Here is a 19115-nt window from a genome sequence, read left to right on the forward strand (position 1 = left end):
CATTAGGACTAAACCAGAAGTGACAGTTATTTGTTGAAAACAGCAACTTCCATGATTGTTCTTATGGATCCCACAGTAGTTATGAGCACATCAAACCCTGATTTAATAACATTTAATAACATCTCTGCCTTTATATTTAACCTTAATCATCTTAAAGATCTCCTCCAGATGTGTTTTAAGACAAGTAAAAATACTCTGTACTATGTTTTTTCTCCACAAAAATGTTCAGTTACCTCGTTAAAAATCCTTAAAATCTCCTGCGTCATTTTAAAAGCAAGAATCAGTGAATATGAAGATATTTTTCATTTCTAAAGTTAAATCCTTCACTGTAAAGTCCATTACATGCACAAACACTGAATAGACTTTACAGTGTTAAACTTTAGAAATGAAAAATATCTTCATATTCACAGATTCTTGCTTTTAAAATGACGGAGAAGGAGATTTTAAGGGTTTTTAACAAAGTAACTGAACATTTTTGTGGGGAAAAAACATATCAGACACATTACTATTCAAAGCAGAGTATTTCTACTTGTGGAGGGAATCTTTCAACTGTGTTTCTGAAGGGATCTTTGTAAAAACTCAGCTGTCCCTCTGACTTTTAAGAGAAAAACAACCGAGCCAATCAGAGCTTGAGGAGGGTTTGAGGATGTGATTGTCAGAACGGGGTTCCTTTGCCTTTTAACCCTGAAAAAACGGCAACAGAAACGGCAAATACGCAGGTTGTTGAAAGCATGAACTGCCTCCTGCTGCAGCTTCCATGTGGCTAAACGATGACTCCAGCAGGACGGATACGACACTCACCACTGATTGGTTAGAGCTCTGATTGGTTAGAGCTCTGTTCATCAGGCTCGGTGGGATCCATAGTTGATATGAAACAACTGCTTGAAGTTTGTGTTTGTTATCTGTCAGCCTGCAGTTCGCTGCCAAACACCAAATGTGAACCTTTATTCCTGTGGACTCTTTTAAGATCCGTTTCCTGCTGTTATTCAGCGGAGCACCTGTGATATTATAAGTGTGTGTCAGATAACTGACGTTTGAATCGTGTGCACTTTTGCCCCAAAACACAAGGAGACTTAAGAACGGCTGCGTCCGGCCAGTATGAAAAATTAAATCCTCCGTTGCCCCTTTCACACATTAAGCTGCAGATTCTGTAGAAATGATGAGAAATGTTTCACCTCTTGTGGCATCTACAGACGAGGATAGTTGTGGTTTTATTTGTCAGGTTTTCTTGTGTCTTTCCAGAAACTGTTATTGTAGATAATCCACAGACGACCGTCGACAGATCTCAGAGCTGTTTTTCTTTGGAAGAAGAAAGTGCTTCAGCTGATAACTGTTGACAGCATGTTCTGCAGATTATCTGGGATTTCAAACTGTGAGGCGCCTCCGCTGCAGGGCAGTAGAGAGCTGGAGGGGGGGGGCGTAATGGCATCAAAACTCGCTCTTCCTCTAAAGGACACAGACATGAAACACATGTTTTATATTCAGTGTGACTTTGTGAATAAACATCCATATTTCTGATTAGAAACCAGATAAAAATAATAACTGCAGAACTCCTGAGAATCATCACATCTGTACGTTTTCTTCAGTATCAAACAGGAGCTGCTAACAGCTGATTTTTAATGGAGCCAATTTAATGTCATCAAATATAGACAAAAAAAAAACACAGGGCTCAAGTTGTAGATCCATGCCAACGCTCTACTTCCTGTTTACATGCCTCAAAGCACTATGGGAACTGTAGTCTACAACTGAGAGCACAATTATCCTCCAAATCAAAGTAAGACAAGACAAAAGAGAGAAAAATCCATCAATATCTTTATGATTATTGTCAGAATCTCAAAATATTCTCCTCTATACGTTCATGTTGAAAACCAGCAGACGTACTGACAAAAACCTCTGATCCAGAGAAACCGGAGCAACGTTTCTGGAAAGACTTTTTTTTTTTTAAACAGTTTCTGCAGCACAAACTTCTCTCTATTGTAAAACAAACCAGAACTATCTGCACTGATAGACGCTACTAGAGGCGAGTGAGGAAATGTTTGTGTGAACTGACCCTTTATAACCTTTCTGTAAATGCTTGTAGCTTCTTGTGTAAACGTATCCGATGCGTTCAAGTTCATCTCTGCAGTTAAAAAGAACAAAACGGATCTTTCTCCGCTTGTTGCTGCAGCGTTTTAAAATGATGCTGTTTGTGTGAAAGGGGCTCATATTGAGACCACTACAACCCCCCCTTAACCCCCCCCCCCCCCCCCCTCTACTGTGTGAAAGTTGCTGTTTCTGCCACCTTTGCCTTAATCAACCAAAGAGATTGTGGAGTTTTAATTTAATTAAGACTTAATGTTAAAAGCCATTTAAGTTATAAACTGTCCGTTATGTGTGTGTGTGGTGGTTTAATGTAAAAATGAAGGCACCAAAGTTGTATTTTTTATATTTAAAAACAAAAAAAATCCAGATAATAATGCTTTCCTGTGGGGGGGGGGTCTGAGATATTATGAATGTAAAGGTCTTATATATGGATTTATGTCACAGTGCAATGTTGATAAATAAGGTTCAAATTTAACAGTTTTTTCCAATATTTGATTTTTTTAAGTACAGAAAATCTTCTCATTGAAAATCTCAAAAATCTCACTGTTTGTGATTTTTTTTTTTTTTTTTTTTTTCCAGATTTGTTTAATATTTATAATTATATTCTGTTAATTTATTGGCTGTAAACTGTGTCTGAGTGGAAAAAATAATAATATCTCAAACTCTGGGATCGTTTCTGTCATGGTGGTATCTAGACAACGTTAGAGGAGAACCACATGTGTGTATTTATCGTGTGTCGGTGGTAGGCCTAGTACTTGAAACATTGTGTGCCTTGTTTGTTTGTTTGTTTGTTTGTTTGCTAGGCGGTTGATTTTGTAAAGAGATATCGTTCAATTTCGAGAAAGAACTTGTTTCACTCTCAAAGCCTTCTGAGGTGGGGGGGGGGGGGGGCGGGGGGGAATAAAGCGTTTGTTTTCTTCAGATAACTGTTTGGGGCTCGTGTTTTTGAAAGCGTGCTACTACAGGTCGGCTAAATCGGTCGGATTCGTGGCATCGAGGGGCCTCGAGTCTCAGCTGGAGGTGGCAGGTGTCCAAGATGGAAAGTTCCTGACAGACAGAAACCCACTCAGTGACACAGGCAGACTAGATACACACACACACTCATGCTCAGGGGTTTAGAACAAACACAATACAAGCATATTGATCCACTTTTTGTCCTTTAATGATAAAAAACCTTCTACTTTCACTTTTACCATCCAAAGGTTTAAAGGACGGGTTCACAATTTTTCCAGTGTCTCTTAAACAACATTCAGGAGCCCAACTGAACATTGAAACCTGTTTTTCTTGCTGTAATCATTCCTCTTGTTCATACTGACCATTAGAAGATCCCTTCATAATGACCTTACAATGTTAGTGATGGAGGACAAAATCCACAAAAGTTTATCTGAAGCTAATATGAAGCTTCAGCGTCCAAATGAGTCAAATCAAGTAGTTATCTTTCAACGTTACAGTCTCTTTAGTGCCAAAGTTCCTCTTTTCTAATTTTAAAACACTGGATCCTGTGGATTTTGACATCCGTCCACCCTGCAGAGTTAAACAGGACTACCAACAAGACTGGTGAGGGATGAAAACCAGTTTGCACTCAGAAGGGGCGACTGCAGATCCAATAGCCAGCTACTTGCTCTTGTGAGCAGTGATGGAAAGTAACTAAGTACATTTACTTAAGTACAGTTTAGAGGTACTTGTACTTTACTTGAGTATTTCCATGTGATGCTACTTTCTACATTTCAGAAGGAAATATTGTACTTTCTACTCCACTACATTTATTTGACAGCTTTAGTTACTTTTCAGATGAAGATTTGACACAATGGATAATATAACAAGCTTTTAAAATACAACACATTGTTAAAGATGAAACCAGTGGTTTCCAACCTTTTTGGCTTTTGACGTCTTACAAAAAGCAGTGTGTAGTCGGGGTCACATTTCACATGTCTATGAGTTGTTAACAGCTCCACCAAATAGTGATTTTTCCCTCTAAACTTCTCACATGCTTTCATTTCAATAAATGTTCAAATGATCCAATATTTCAGCAAAAATCAAAGATTAGAGAAAAAGTCCAAAAACTGAAAACAGATTTGTGTATCAGAACTTTGTTTTTTCTTCTTTCCTCTCCCATTAATCATCTCACGACCCCTCAGATTTATCTGCTGACCCTTTGGAGGGGCCCGACCCCTAGGTTGGGAACCACTGGACTAAACTAGCTAACTGTATATAAAGTAGTGTAAACTAGCTCCACCTCCAGCAGCTACAACAGTAACATGCTGCTCTAACACTGATGCTTCACTATTAATAATCTAATGATGTCATATATAATAATATATCAGTCAGAGGGACCAAACCACTACTTTTACTGCAATACTTTAACTACATCAAGCTCATAATACTTATGTACTTTTACTGCAATACTTTAACTACATCAAGCTCATAATACTTATGTACTTTTACTGCAATACTTTAACTACATCAAGCTCATAATACTTATGTACTTTTACTGCAATACTTTAACTACATCAAGCTCAGAATACTTATGTACTTGTACTGCAATACTTTAACTACATCAAGCTCATAATACTTATGTACTTTTACTGCAATACTTTAACTACATCAAGCTCATAATACTTATGTACTTTTACTGCAATACTTTAACTACATCAAGCTCATAATACTTATGTACTTTTACTGCAATACTTTAACTACATCAAGCTCATAATACTTATGTACTTTTACTGCAATACTTTAACTACATCAAGCTCATAATACTTATGTACTTTTACTGCAATACTTTAACTACATCAAGCTCATAATACTTATGTACTTTTACTGCAATACTTTAACTACATCAAGCTCATAATACTTATGTACTTTTACTGCAATACTTTAACTACATCAAGCTCATAATACTTATGTACTTTTACTGCAATACTTTAACTACATCAAGCTCATAATACTTATGTACTTTTACTGCAATACTTTAACTACATCAAGCTCATAATACTTATGTACTTTTACTGCAATACTTTAACTACATCAAGCTCATAATCTGTAGGAGTTTTACTTGTAATGAAGTATTTTTATATTGCTGTATTGGTATTTTTACTGCAGTAAAGAATCTGAATATTTCTTCCACCTCTGGCTGCAGATTTAATGTCGGTTTATTCAAGAAGCAATTTAGTCTTTTGCGTGCTGCAGTGATTCATCGTAATAACACCACAGCCTGTGTTTGCTCCTCTTTCCTCGTGGGCCTTGATGGATGGATCCTCCAGTAATTCTCTCTGGATGCCTGCTGAATTAAATCAGACGCATTCCCACTTCACCACACTGAAGCTTTTCTTTTTTTTTTTTTTTTTGTTAGTTACATTTTCACACACTGCAGTAAACTCAGACTTAATTTTATTTATGAAAATACCTTTTTCTGGTTAGTATATGTGTGTGAATGCTTGTAGATGTGATGTGTTCATGTTTGTGTGTCTGTCTCTCTTTTTTTCTGTATATGTGCATTTATGTGTGTGTATTTGTATGTACTGTGCGTGTCTTTGTGGGTGTTTGTATACTGTGTGGGTGTATGCAGGACGGTGTGTATTGAGCTGCTTTAACCACCAAGGACGAAGCTCATATGAAAGCAGAAACAGAACCACTTAATAAAGGGTTTATAAGTTGTAACTAATGGATTTATTAATGATTAATGCTTAATAAGTCAGTTATAAGCTGTTTTGGGTTGCCAGGTTGTTAAAAGTTGATCATTTCTATTTGGTAATAATGTTTATGGGTTTCTCACTTTGTCATAACCCATCAAGTCTGCAATTATACACATTAATGAGTAATTGATAATCATAATTTATTCAATCATCCTGCAGTTATAAGTGTTAATAAGTAGTAAGATATTTTAAGAGATTTTTCATGACCTGGCAACCCAAATTATGTTCTTATTAATGGCTTATAACTACATCTATTAAGATATGCTACATTATTATAGTACACACACACACACACACACACACACACACACATATATATTACAGTCTCAGGAGAGTAGTTCTGTGTAAGGCACACACCACAGGTCTGTTGAGGCTCTGCTAGCTTGTTGTGCTTCGTATCACAAGTCTTGACTTTGTACAATCAGTCAGAGTCTGATCAATACTGTGAGCGTGAAAAAAATATTGATTGTTTACTGTAAAGGGAATCGCGTCCTCACACGTTCCTCTTAATGACACAGAACTACTCTCCAGAGACTGAAAACATGATGCTGTTATTAGTCTTTGGAGCCGTTTCTAAACAAACTAACGTGACCAAACTCTTCATGATGAAGGAACATGTGACCCAGTGCGGCGGTGTGGCTCCCTGACGTGTGTTTAAAGTTGCAGTACACGACATTCAGCCACTAGATGTCGCACTACAGCACCAACATCTCAGAACAAAACAAACGTGTGTGTCGTATGAATGTATAAACATAACTCTTTATATTTATATACTCTCTCACAATATAAATCTATGGGAAAAAGTCTTTTTGGTTCCAATAGCATCTCATGACGTTGTAATTTCAGGGTTTAATTTCCACTATGTCAAATTGGCTTCAAAGCCCGGCGCTCTTCCTGTAACCAGTTGATACATCCATGGTGTCGTTTACTCACTTTACTCAAGTTAGAAAAAAAAGAAAGCTGACAGCTCACGAAACTCAAATCAAACTGTCAAACTAGGCAGAGCTGATCAAATATGAATCAAGATTCTGTTACTGCGTTGCCTTTTTCGTGCCTCAACTGTTTTCAGAAACATATTTTAGTGTTTATCTGTAATTTGAGAACATTCGTGATGTGGCGGCCATCTTGGAAACAGACAAGGAAGACATAGCGGGACTCACATGCACTAACATGCACGCTCACATGCACTAACATGCGCTCACGGCCGGTCCGGCTACAAAAACAAAGAACAGAGAAGCTCAGATAACAACACACACAGAGGGAGTGTGACTTTATTCACTGCTCAGGACGCCTTTACTCCACTATATCTTTACATAGCAAATAGTTGTTTGTTGACATCCAGTGAGGCTCAATGTCATTTATTGCACCTTTCATAGTTTTTCAACAACAACAGAGGTGCACAGCACAGAGAAATAAGATATATGAAAAAAGATTTTGAAAACATGGCTAATAAAAGGGCGTCCAGTCACCTGTGTGACCGTTATCACTGTGCTGATCTCTATACGTCGAACACACATATACTGTACAAACACACAGAACACATATCTTCAAATACATCTCTAAAAAAAACCAGTTGCAGTGTTTATTCAGCTCTCATTTATTTGTATTTATATTTTTAACTGCAATCTCTACATTCAAGTTATCTTTAATTATCTGTATATATATTTTTAACAGCAAAATCACAATTATTGTTTGCAATCTTACGTTAATTTTAGCTTTTCTTATTTGTATATTTGACTACAATGTTGTTTACACAGATCTAGTAGATCTTTATTTATTAATAATATTACAGTTTTTGTTTTTATTTCACGCTTGCTTTGGTGATGTAAATCTATGTTTCCCAATAAAGCCCCTTTGAAATGAACTGAACTGAACTTAATTGAATATATCATCATAATAAGGTTAGTAGATCAGTTTAATGTTGGTTTGGATCCAAATATATGTACCAGCTTTGTAGAAAATATAACTATAGCTGTATTTGTGTGTGTGTGACAGAGAGCGCGTGCGTGTGCGCGCGGACCGCGGAGGTGTGTGTAGTGACTGAGGGAGGCGGGGACGCGCGCGCGGACGGGCTTTATGAGATGCGGTTAGAGAGGGAGGTAACAGAGCGGAGACACACCGGGGGAGAGAGCCACACAGGCGGGCGGGTGGGATGGTGTCGGACCGCTGACTCTGCTTCACCTCTGCGGTTTGTTTAGGACCGGAGCGTCGGCACGGAGCCCGGAGCAGGAGCCGCACGACGACGCACCGCCGCCGGGGGAGAGGAGAGGGGACCATGGGCTCCGCTTCGTCCTCCTACCGGGTCATTTACCTGGACGTGGACGGCAGGATTCAGAAGGTATGTCAACACTGTCAGTTAGAAGAAAACACACCTGGTTATAAGCTGCAGCTCTACGAAGAAGTGTCACACCTTATAACCTTATAAATATAAAAAGTTATGAAATTAAATAAATGTTATTCCATAAGAAGAAGTTGAGAGAACGTGATTGGTTGAAAGGTGGAGGGGGAGGAGTCATAACAACAACACAAACGTTAACAGGAACATTATGAATAAAAAACGTTTAAATTAATTAATAAAGTAATAATAAATAAATAAAGTTATAAACAGTTTTTAAAAAATAATCGACGTTACGATGAGAGCTGAAACATTTAGTCGGATAATCAATTAGTCGAATGAAGGAAAAATAACCGGCAACAATTTTAATAATCGATTTTATCGTGTCAGTGACTTTTCAAGCAAAAATCACCAAAAATCCTCTCAGATGTGAACATTTTCTCTGTTTTATATCATTATAAACTGAATATTGTCGGTCGGACAAAACAAGATATTCAACATTATTGACATTTAATAGACTAAAAATGATCCGTAGAAAATAATTGTTAGTTGCAGCCCTAATCATGATTATTTATAAATATCAATATCAGTATTGTTAACATTGAATATTATATTGGTTTATTTATACAATTTGCGTAGTGACTCATTGTTTATGTTTTTATCACTAAAATCATTAAAAAGTATGATAATGATACTATAAAGTTGCTGCTTAATGCAACAGTTCGTACAATAAGAAAACACAAAAATCTGTCGGCTCAGGAGATAAAATGACTTTAAAATCTTTTATTGTATCTTAATAGACACACAATAAATCTCTAAAGTTTCTCTGTTCAACTAAAAAATAAGCTAAAGTAGCATGAAGGCGTTTAAATCGCTACGTAATCTTTAGTTTTGTCCGGAGCTGCGAGGATTAGTCGATCAATCGATTAGTCGATCAACAGAAAATTAATCGGTTAATTAATCAACTATTTTGATAATTGAATAATCATTTTAGTAGTTTTATTTAAGCAGCGACGCCAAATATTTGCTGGTTTCAGCTTCTCAGATTTGAGGATTTGAAGCGTTTCTGTGTCATAAATGACAGTAAACTGAATATCTTTAGAAGTTATAATGTTCACGTTTCACTGTCGTCTGACATTTTATAGACAAAACGATTCATAAAGAAAGATTAATAATGAAAATTCGTTAGTTGCAGCTCTATTTTTTTCTGGGCTCGACTGACTGAAAGAAAACTGCGTCTTTGTTTCATGAAACCATCAAAGAAACGTAGAAGAACGTTATTAAAAATCATCTCTTAATATTCAGATGTGATGCCACAGAAGATAAAACTAACACACGTATCAGTTTGTAACCCGTCTACTATACATCACGCATACATAAGATCACTTCTAATCAACCAGTGTCACCAGTTTGAACGACCAGTTAGAACTAACCCGCTGCATGTGAATCCTAACAGAGACTCTTGAGGTTTGCTTGGGTCAGAAACCGTCACAGGGAGCATTTTATTGCCTCCTGCTGTGTGTAATTCACAGCAAATTGAGTGAATGATACACAAACGCTGGTGCAGGTCTGCAGTGTAAATGTCATGTCTGTTTGTCACAGTGAACCTACTGATACTGAGCACTTTACTGGCTAAAAATAGTGAGAATAAGTTGAAGCCACAGTGTGTGTGTGTGTGTGTGTGTGTGTGTGTGTGAGATACAACCTGCTGAGTCAATTGGTGACTATTTACAGTGCGTACAGGCAGAATAATCTCAGGTTTGTTTGGCCAATAAATAAGTTGTTTCTGCTCCACTGGTCGCTCTGAGGTTGAAGAGTAACTCAGGCTGTGACCTCTAAATACACTCCACACACACACTCAGTCTGTCCAACACACACACAGTCAGAGTTCCTATAGATTAAAGAATCCAGGGCACCGACTGACTTCTCCACCTGTTCACAGCCTTTCTTCAGTTTTAGATGTTAATGGTCTTATAAGGCTCATAAATCTCACAAATATTGAAGGAAAAACACAGAAACGTTGCCGCAAGTCAGCTGCAGTGAAGCCAAATGTATGCAAATTACACCTGTGTCAGCTGCTAATGACCTTTCTATCACAGCAGGTAGTTTAGAGCCCTGCAGATCCAGCAGGAATACAAACACCGACACAATGACAGCAGGATTATGTGACAAAATGTCTAAATCAAGACTTTTTTAAAGTCTGAGACCTCAGACAAAGCTCGGAGGCGCCTCCTCCTCACCTTCCCTTTAGTTTACCTGCTGTGTCACTCAGTTCCTGGATGTCTATGGGATCATTATTATTATGATATTTGATCCCACAGACACTCAACAACAGATCCCAGAGAGCCTGATATCAGACTAAACCAGATACATAAAAGAGTCTGTGTGAAGGTATTGATTAGTTTCTGACTCTGTATCTCTGAATTATCTCTTTAACTATTCTACATGATCTACATGATAATATAAATAATGTAATATTATATATTATATTATATAAAAAACAAACTAAATCGAGAGTTTTGACTCAGTAATCATTAAAATACTTGCAGTTATTTTCATTTCATTTTGTTTTTCAGTCGTTGTCTTTTAAAAACAACTGCAGGTTGGCTGCAGGTTTTCCATCTTTGTTAAACGTCACCATCGGAGCTTCAAACAGAAACTGAACTAATAACATCGACGCTGTGTGAAGTCGTCACATGTGGAAACATCATAGTTTCGATAGTAAACCGACACGTTTCAAAGCCGCAGCCAATAAAGAAATAAAACTGACTCTGTAACATTTAGGACTGCAAGTAAAAATCATTTTCATTATCGATCAATCTGTCGATTATTTTCTCCGTTATTCGATTAATTGCTTTGTCTGTAAAATGTCAGTTAAAGAGTCCACGGTGACGTCTTCAGGTGTTTTGTTTTGTTTGACCAACAGTTCAAAACACAAAATATTCAGTTTGATTTCATTAATGATAAAGAAAAGTATTAAATCTTCACATTTGAGAAGCTGAAACATGAATATTTTCTGCATTTTTAGCTTAAATAAAATCTAAAATGATTATTCAACTATTAAAACAGTTGCTGATTAACTTTCTCGATCGATTAATCGATTAATCGACTAATCGTTGCAGCTCTAAAAGTAAAACTGCATTTCTGTCCTTTCTCTTGTTCCTGCTGTCGGTGGCCTTTCAGATGACTTCATTCCGTTTTTCTGAGCTTCTTCTTCCTCGTGTGACGACACCGAGTCACTGAAATCAGCTGAAAGCAAAACATAAATCACTGTCAAGCACAAGAGACAAAATCCTTTAACAGGAAACATTATTACTTCTACAGTTTCACACACATTTAAAAACACACTCGAGCGTTTATTATCACACACACACACATGCAGCAGCGGAGGGCTGAGTAAATCTCAGCTGATTTTGTCCCGTAAAGCTTTTCTCTGCTAACTGCAGCCTGTGGAGGCAGATCTGTGTTTACACTGAACAAACCAGTGCAGAGAGGAACAGCAGCTCATAAAAAAAAAGGTCATATAATGAGGTTTATGCTTCACCGACACTTTGCATTTATTGCCTCGTTTCTTTCTTTATGATGTTCACACAGACTGCAGAAAACATGTCGTTTCCTCATGCAGACGTTTTATTTATGTGTTTTAAATATGCAACACAGGTACAAAACAGGTACAAGTTGGTTTTATTATTGTCATGAGAGCGTCATGTAATAATAGAAATAGAACCAAACAGAGATTTAACTTCCTGTTTAACATTCAGTGCTGACAGCTACAGCATCAATTGATCTGTTGATTATATATTTAATATATTTATTAGTTGTTTGGCCTTTAAAATGTCTTCTTTTGTCCCGACCAGCAGTTAACAACCCAAAGATATTCAGTTTATCATCACAGACTAAAGAAAACAGAAAATATTCACATTAAAGAAGCTGGAATCAGAGAATTTTAGCATTTTTTTCTTGACTCAAAATGATGAATTGATTATGAATTAGTTTGTAAAGGTCTGTATTTTGGGTTAAATGTGTGTTTTTGCTGCAGCTGTTTGTTTGGAGGATCAGTGGTCGCAGCGTCTCACTCTGCTCTTGTTTTTTTGAAACCTTTTCCATTCAGGTTTAATAATAGATGAATAGATTTTGATTCGTTTGAGTCCAGAGTCACAGATTGAAGGTGACGCACGGATCATCGTTATGAAATGATGAACAGTCAGCAGGCTGTATATTAATGAAGGCCTGTTTTCCAGCTGTAATTAAACCTTTATTATTCTCTCTATTTGTTTTCTATCTGATGCATATTCAGTGTTTTTCATACATAAACTACAGCAGCTCGTATTATTAAAGTCGTGAGCTCTTCCTTTGTCTGCAGCAGTCATTGTTTTTCTGTTTGTTCTTTGCTTTTTTTGTCGCCTCATTGAATCTAATCAGATTCTGGTTTCTGTTCGCGGCATGTTGGCGTCTTCTGAACCGTTTTGCATAACAGTGGATGCGGCAGGTTTACGGCGCGGCGGCGGCGTCCTCAGCAGGACGGTTATGACGAAGTAGATGTTTGTTATTGAAATCAGTCATTTTAAAGCGAGAACATGCATTTATTTCCATTTTTGGATAAAAAAATGCAAATTGATTTGAATCATCCTGAAGTGTGTTTAACTCATCCAATTAATTAATTAATTAATTCTCTCAGTGCCTCTCAGAGAGCTGCTGGATAAATGAGACATGTTGAGCTTTTTTTTCATCAGTAAAAGAGCAGCTGGAGGAGCTGTCATCATATCCTCAGGGACACTTTACAGCATTCATTTACATTCAGCTCAGTCTCTGCTCATCACTTTGTTGTTTCCATCTTTTGTTCCTTTTGGTTCCATTGTGTTTTTTTTTTTGATTTTATGCATCTGTACAAACGAACATTTTTATCTCTTTTTCTTTCTGTTCTTTATCAGTAAAGTTCTGAAACGGACAGAAACTGATGATAAAACCGAGTATTTACGCTGCAGCATTAGACGGATTTCATGAGCGACTAGGATCACAGTTAAAACATCAATAAATAAATAACTGGCAGCCAAAATTAAATATACATAAATTGCATTAATTTAAAATGAGAACTGGGACCCCTGAAGACAATCTGTCTGTCTGATCTGAGGAGTTTGTCAAGTTTGGGAAACAAAATGTCTTAAATAACTCTTCTTCATGTGGTTTTAACTGTACTGGCAGCAGAGAAGAGAAGAAGAGCGTGTTTGTACCCAGCATGCTTAGCGAAGGTTACAGGAGACTTTCATGGCCATAAAAATGGCCAAAAGTAGAGCTGAAGGTGAAGCCATCAGACGTCTTCTTCTGTCCGACCATCAGCCCAAAACCCAAAAATATTCATTTATGATGATGTAAGATGAAGAAAAGCAGCAAATATTTGGCATTTCTGCTTAAAAAAATGACACAAATGATTAATAAACTATCAAAACAGTCTCAGATTAACCCTGATGAAGATTTAGAGTCGATACGCGTCGGTCTGCTCGATTTCCTCAAAGAATAAATTCACGTTATTATTTCACCTGAAGAAGAAGAGCCTCAGTTTTGTTTTACATGATCGTATCTAGCAAGACTTCCTGGATTCAGTTTTTAGTTGTGGATTAATTTTGGGATTGTTTGCAGCTCTAATCTCAGTCATGTTATATGAGACAGAACTGAATGACTCGTGTTAATTAATTGTGTGTTAGCGGCAGCGGGGAGGTGTTTCCTCCACCTGCCCGTCACTGTCTCTTCCACCTGTGACAGGCTGCCATCGCCAGACCGCTGAAGTGCTCTCTGACTTCTTTTGCCCTCCTGACAGCACTTGTTAACCCCTCCTCCTCCTCCTCCTCATCTTCCTCCTCATCTTCCTCCTCATCTCTCTCCCCCTGGTCTTTGATGCCATCACATGCAAAACACCTCCTTTATCTATGTGGGTCATCCTTCCTTCTTTGTGTGACACACAAATCATTTGTCACGTTTAACGGCGGTGCTTGACCTTGTTTATGAAGCGCGAGGACGAGAAGAGACGGAAAACTTGAAATATTTACTGCCGCTGCGCTGCGGTGTTTAATCAAACCAAGAGCCTCGAGTGCGAGAAGCTGCATGTTCAGACTCACGAGTTCCTCCCCAGTGGCTGATTGCTCCACTTTCACATGACTGTAGTCAGAAGAACCAAAACATCCTGCTTGTTGTGTGTCGGATTGTGTTTTTTACTGCATTTGCATGTTTACGGCGTCTTGCCGCTAAAGGGAGCTGTTGGTCAAGCGAGAAGGACGAGAGGGGAAGAGGAAGAGGTGTGTGGAAAAATAAAGATGGAGAAAACATTAACATAACAAATGCAGACAAGGAGAAAGAAGTGAAAAGAAGAACGTTTCAATCACATTGTAACCTCCTCCTGCTTTCCTGGAGTTCACGGGAGATCTGAAAATATCCTTTGACACTCGGAAAAAGTTGTTTGACAACTACTTGCTGGCCATCAGAGGGGATGGATTCCTCTAATTCACTGTTTGGGAACAAATGGGACAAAGAATATAAAATACTTTGCTGCTCACTGCTGATACGTGTGATGGATGTTTGCTGGCTTTGAGTATCTTCTTTATTCCAAAAGTCAACGTTGTCGCAGGTCGTTGTGAGGTCATGTTTTAGGCGGCGTGCTCAAGCTGTGGATGAGCTTGTTAAGATGTGACTTCGATATCGTGGAAAATGAAATGCTATGTGATCACATTGTAGAGAAAACATGAATGCCTGTCATTCCTGAAAGACTGCTGCAAGAACCAGAGTTAACTCTTATCGTAGCCAGAAGCATCGAAGCTGCAACGGCTGACGCTGAAACGTTCACGGATGGTGAAACGAAACATTAATGCAACAAAGAAATAACATGTCAGGAAATTAAAAATTCAAAAATAGTGTTCAGATCACTGAAACGCATTTTAAAAAACCTGTAAACAGCCTCCATGTGACCAGCGATCTCAACGCATCTCGGGTGCGTTCACACCTGTACTGAGAGATGTCCACTTGTGATCAGATCACCCAGTGTTAATACCAGGTGTGAACAAGACCAGAAAGTCTTCACCGAGCCTGAACAACGTCGTCAACAAATCTGAACAAATCTGGCTCACGGCTGAACTTAATTGCTGACCTCTGACCCCTAAAGTCTGGACACACCAGGGTTTAAAACGGCAAAAATTCTCTGATTCCAGCTTCTTAAATGTGAATATTTTCTGGTTTCTTTAGTCTCTATGACAGTAAACTGAAGATCTTTTGGTTGTAAAACTGTTAATAAGACAAAACAAGACATTGTTGTCATCTTGGACTTTGGGAATAATCGACACGTTTCACCATTTTCTGACATTTTATGGACCAAACAACTAATCGATGAATTGAGAAAATAATCGACAGATTAATCAATAATGGAAATAATTGTTAGTTGCAGCCCTACATGAGATACTGTTCATTCTTGCACATTCCTGATAGTTCATTAGATATTACATAATTACTGTTTTCTTATTAAGAAGTATGTGAGATTTACTGTAAACCGGAGTTTACTTGATCAAAACATCAATTTCTTCATAATCGGACATGAAATAAATATCATCACATAAAAAATTCTTTGTCACATGTAATTGTGTGTGTGTGTGTGTGTGTGTGTGTGTGGTGTGTGTGTGGTGTGTGTGTGTGTGTGTGTGTGTGTGTGTGTGTGTGTTCTCCCTCAGGTGGTGTTCAGTAGATTCTGCAGCCCGTGTGACATTAAAGAGCTGTTTTGTACAGCCCTCGGTGTGCCAAGGTAACACACACACACACACACACACACACACACACACACACACGCACACACACACACACACACACACACAGACCACTTTTGGGGACATTACATAAACTTACATTCATATACTAGAAACTTACCCTAACCTTCACCACTGACCATCAAATCAGCTTTTTTTCCCAATTAACTGGTCCTAAATCTGAAATTTGTCCCCAGAAGCAGCCTATAGCAGACCACACACACACACACACACACACACCACTTTTGGGGACATTAAATAGACTTACATTCATACACTAGAGACTTACCCTAACCTTCACCACAGACCCAAAAATCAGCTTTTTTCCCCAATTAACTGGTCCTAAGTCTGAAATTTGTCCCCAGACGTAGCCTATAGCAGACCACACACACACTCACACTCATCCCTCATCAGCTAATTCCCTGTCAGCTTTAGTAGTTGGCAAACAGCCTCAGTGATAATTAGTTCAGTTCCTGTTTCCCTGGACTTTAACACCACATGTGTATTTAGTACAGTAGTACAGTGGGACCTTTTTATAGTGCTGCTATATATTTAATTATGTTTTTACACCTGAATAATAATGTCAGGTTAGTTTACACCCGGATACACTTCTGCTGCTTGTTGTACTGTAGATGATTCATTCTGTTGTATACAAGTAAATAAAGATTTATTTATACAGCGCTTTCAAAACAGGATGTACAAAGTTCTCCAAACTAACAATGAATTGACCTACTAACAAGTGTTGTGTGTGTATCAAAGCCTGATATATCTTATTCCCCCGTTATTGTCCAGAAACTATTTAAAACACGTCAGTGAGCCACACAGCTGCACATCATTGTGTAACTTTGTTATTGACGTATCAGACGTTAGCAGTAGGTGGTTACTTATGATCCCTGGAGGAGGAATTCATCTTATTTTGTGCCCAGACAGCATCTTCGTTCACTGTGTTGCTCAAAGACACTTAGCGGTGTGGATCTATTATCTATTAGCAGCGGATGATGTCAGTCCCAACAAAACACTCCTGTTGTTTTTGATTTTATGAAATATGTTTATGCAACACAGATTCTTTTGAAAGGTTTTTGGTGGATATTTCTGGGAGATTAACCAGAGAAACTTGTAGAAAAGCTCTCTGAGTTCCAGTAAAACCTTAAAGTGTGTTTCTGTCTTCATGCAGGAACACTAATCTGTCTCTGCTGGACTCATCTGGAGCCATGGTGTCCATCGACCCCACCATGCCCCACAACACAGAGAGGTATCGGAAAACCTGCATCCCACTAATGTCTTTATTGATTCATTGATCGACAGTCCGCCAGCTGGCTGTTTGATTCATAGACACAATCGACTGGCTGTAAATCCCGGATTCTCCTTCTCCCTCCTCCTGAGCCGTTAACCCTTTGTGTCAAAATTCACGCCCCTTAATCTCAAGATCACAACTGTGTCAAACCGGAACACACAGACGTCAAACACATCAGGAGAACCTCTCCTTTACAGAGATGATCCGTTAAGGATCAGCGTGAGTAAATCCACTTTCAAATCAGAGAAAAAAGACGCTCATTATAACCAAGTGGTAACCTCTGGGGCTGGAAAATGAAGCCAAAGCGGAAGTGCCAAAAACTGCAGTTCCTCGAATGGCCACTTGAGGCTCCAAAATCATGTTTACAGCCTGGTACAAAAAACGGTTTTGGTCTCTATAGTTAATTTCCTCTTTCATGACAACTGTACGGGGTGAATTTTTTTATAACTCACCCATTTAAATTTTATTAAGCCGTAAAGTTTTGCATAATTAAGGATGTGGCTGCTCTGAGTGACAGGTCGTTAGCCGCTAGGTGGCTTGTTTCAGTAACCGGGCTTCATTCAGCCCACCTCAGCTCCACCTCTTTGCCCATTTGGGATTAGCCGGGAGTTAGGCGGAGACAGGCACTGCCAAGATGGCGACGACCACTTTGAGCTTCAGAACCGCTCCAACCAGTGGGTGACTTCATCTTGGGAGGGGCCATGAAGAAAAAGTAACAAATTTTTGCTCTTGATTTAATAATTTGTGCGCTGTTATCTCTGAGATTCCTTATAATTTATAAACATTTAAGTTACAGGCTTCATGCATGTCATAATTTATTCACTAAGTCTGTCCCTTTTGCACTTTTTTTTGCTTTTATTGATACACAAACTTTTCCACCTCAGTGAAGCGGACAAACGTTTTTGCAATATTTTGCGATTTTTTCAAACTGACAGCGTTTCCACTCAGGTTTTTTTATGCACAAAATGAAAATGAGAATACAGGTAGGTAAAAATGCTCCCTGTGAGACGAAGCCAAGGTTTCATCCTGCACTGAACACTTTGTTTGCAATGTTTTTTATACATTCAAGACGAGATGACATCAGCTCATATCCATAAATGGCCGTCCGACCACGTTCTGAAGTTGTTCACATTGTTCACTCTCATATTTCAGATCTGATTCAGCTCCAACATGTACGGATGGTATTTGAGAAGTTTCCATTTCGAGTAAAGAAGGAGAAAAAGAACCAATCAGAACAGAGTGGACTCATCAGGAGGCGGGGCCTTAAAGAGACAGGAGCTAAAACGGCCTGTTTCAGACAGAGGCTGAACTGAGGGGCTGCATAAAGGACCAGTAGAAGATAAATAAGGAGTTTTTAACTAGAAATCATGCAAAAATATCCCAGTAGAACCCCAGAATATAAATATGGACCCTATAGAAAAAAATATGGTGGCAGAGTATGTCCCCTTTAAAAGAAACACCACAGGGTTCAAAGGCTTCACAGCTGGCATATTACTGCCAGGAAATGGGATCTGCAGGTGTGAATTAGAAACCAGCAGTTTACTTTGTCCGCTATTTCATCCCATATGAACATCCCATAGTTTAGCACTAGTGACTATTCTTAGTGATATTCACTAGTTTCTGGGACGTTCTGAATCAGAATAAGTGTTAACGCCGGTCCATCTTCTTCAGTATTCAACAGTAGTCGAGGTCTGGATTCTGTGTTTCGTGATTCTCTCTGCATCACAAAAAACATCCTCATGCAGTCACTTTCTCTCTTGTTGTTAGTTAACATGCTCGGCTAAACTATCGGACATGATACATTTTAATTTCTCACATGTTATATGAAGTAATGTGTCCATGAAGGGACCTGCAGGAATGACAGAGTTATGACGCCTTGCAGCTTCTTGCTGTTAACACTGATTAGGAAACACGTCTGTCACATACAG

At 38.4% G+C, this 19115-nt stretch overlaps 1 protein-coding gene across 2 annotated transcripts in view; it reads left to right on the top strand.

Moving 5' to 3' along the window:
- The first annotated feature begins 7769 nt into the window (after nucleotides 1-7769).
- pde9aa (phosphodiesterase 9aa) overlaps nucleotides 7770-19115 on the top strand; it is a 41124-nt gene continuing 29778 nt past the window's right edge. Inside the window, exons 1-3 of one of the 2 annotated variants that reach the window (XM_044365083.1) lie at nucleotides 7770-8115; nucleotides 15822-15892; nucleotides 17068-17145. In XM_044365083.1, the coding sequence (XP_044221018.1) occupies nucleotides 8053-8115; nucleotides 15822-15892; nucleotides 17068-17145 (212 nt within the window). In that variant the 5' untranslated portion in view covers nucleotides 7770-8052. The remainder of the gene's footprint in view (nucleotides 8116-15821; nucleotides 15893-17067; nucleotides 17146-19115) is intronic. The other variant, XM_044365082.1, reaches the window with a different exon arrangement.

Source organism: Thunnus albacares, chromosome 11 (assembly GCF_914725855.1).
Source record: "Thunnus albacares chromosome 11, fThuAlb1.1, whole genome shotgun sequence".
NCBI classification, from domain to species: domain Eukaryota; kingdom Metazoa; phylum Chordata; class Actinopteri; order Scombriformes; family Scombridae; genus Thunnus; species Thunnus albacares.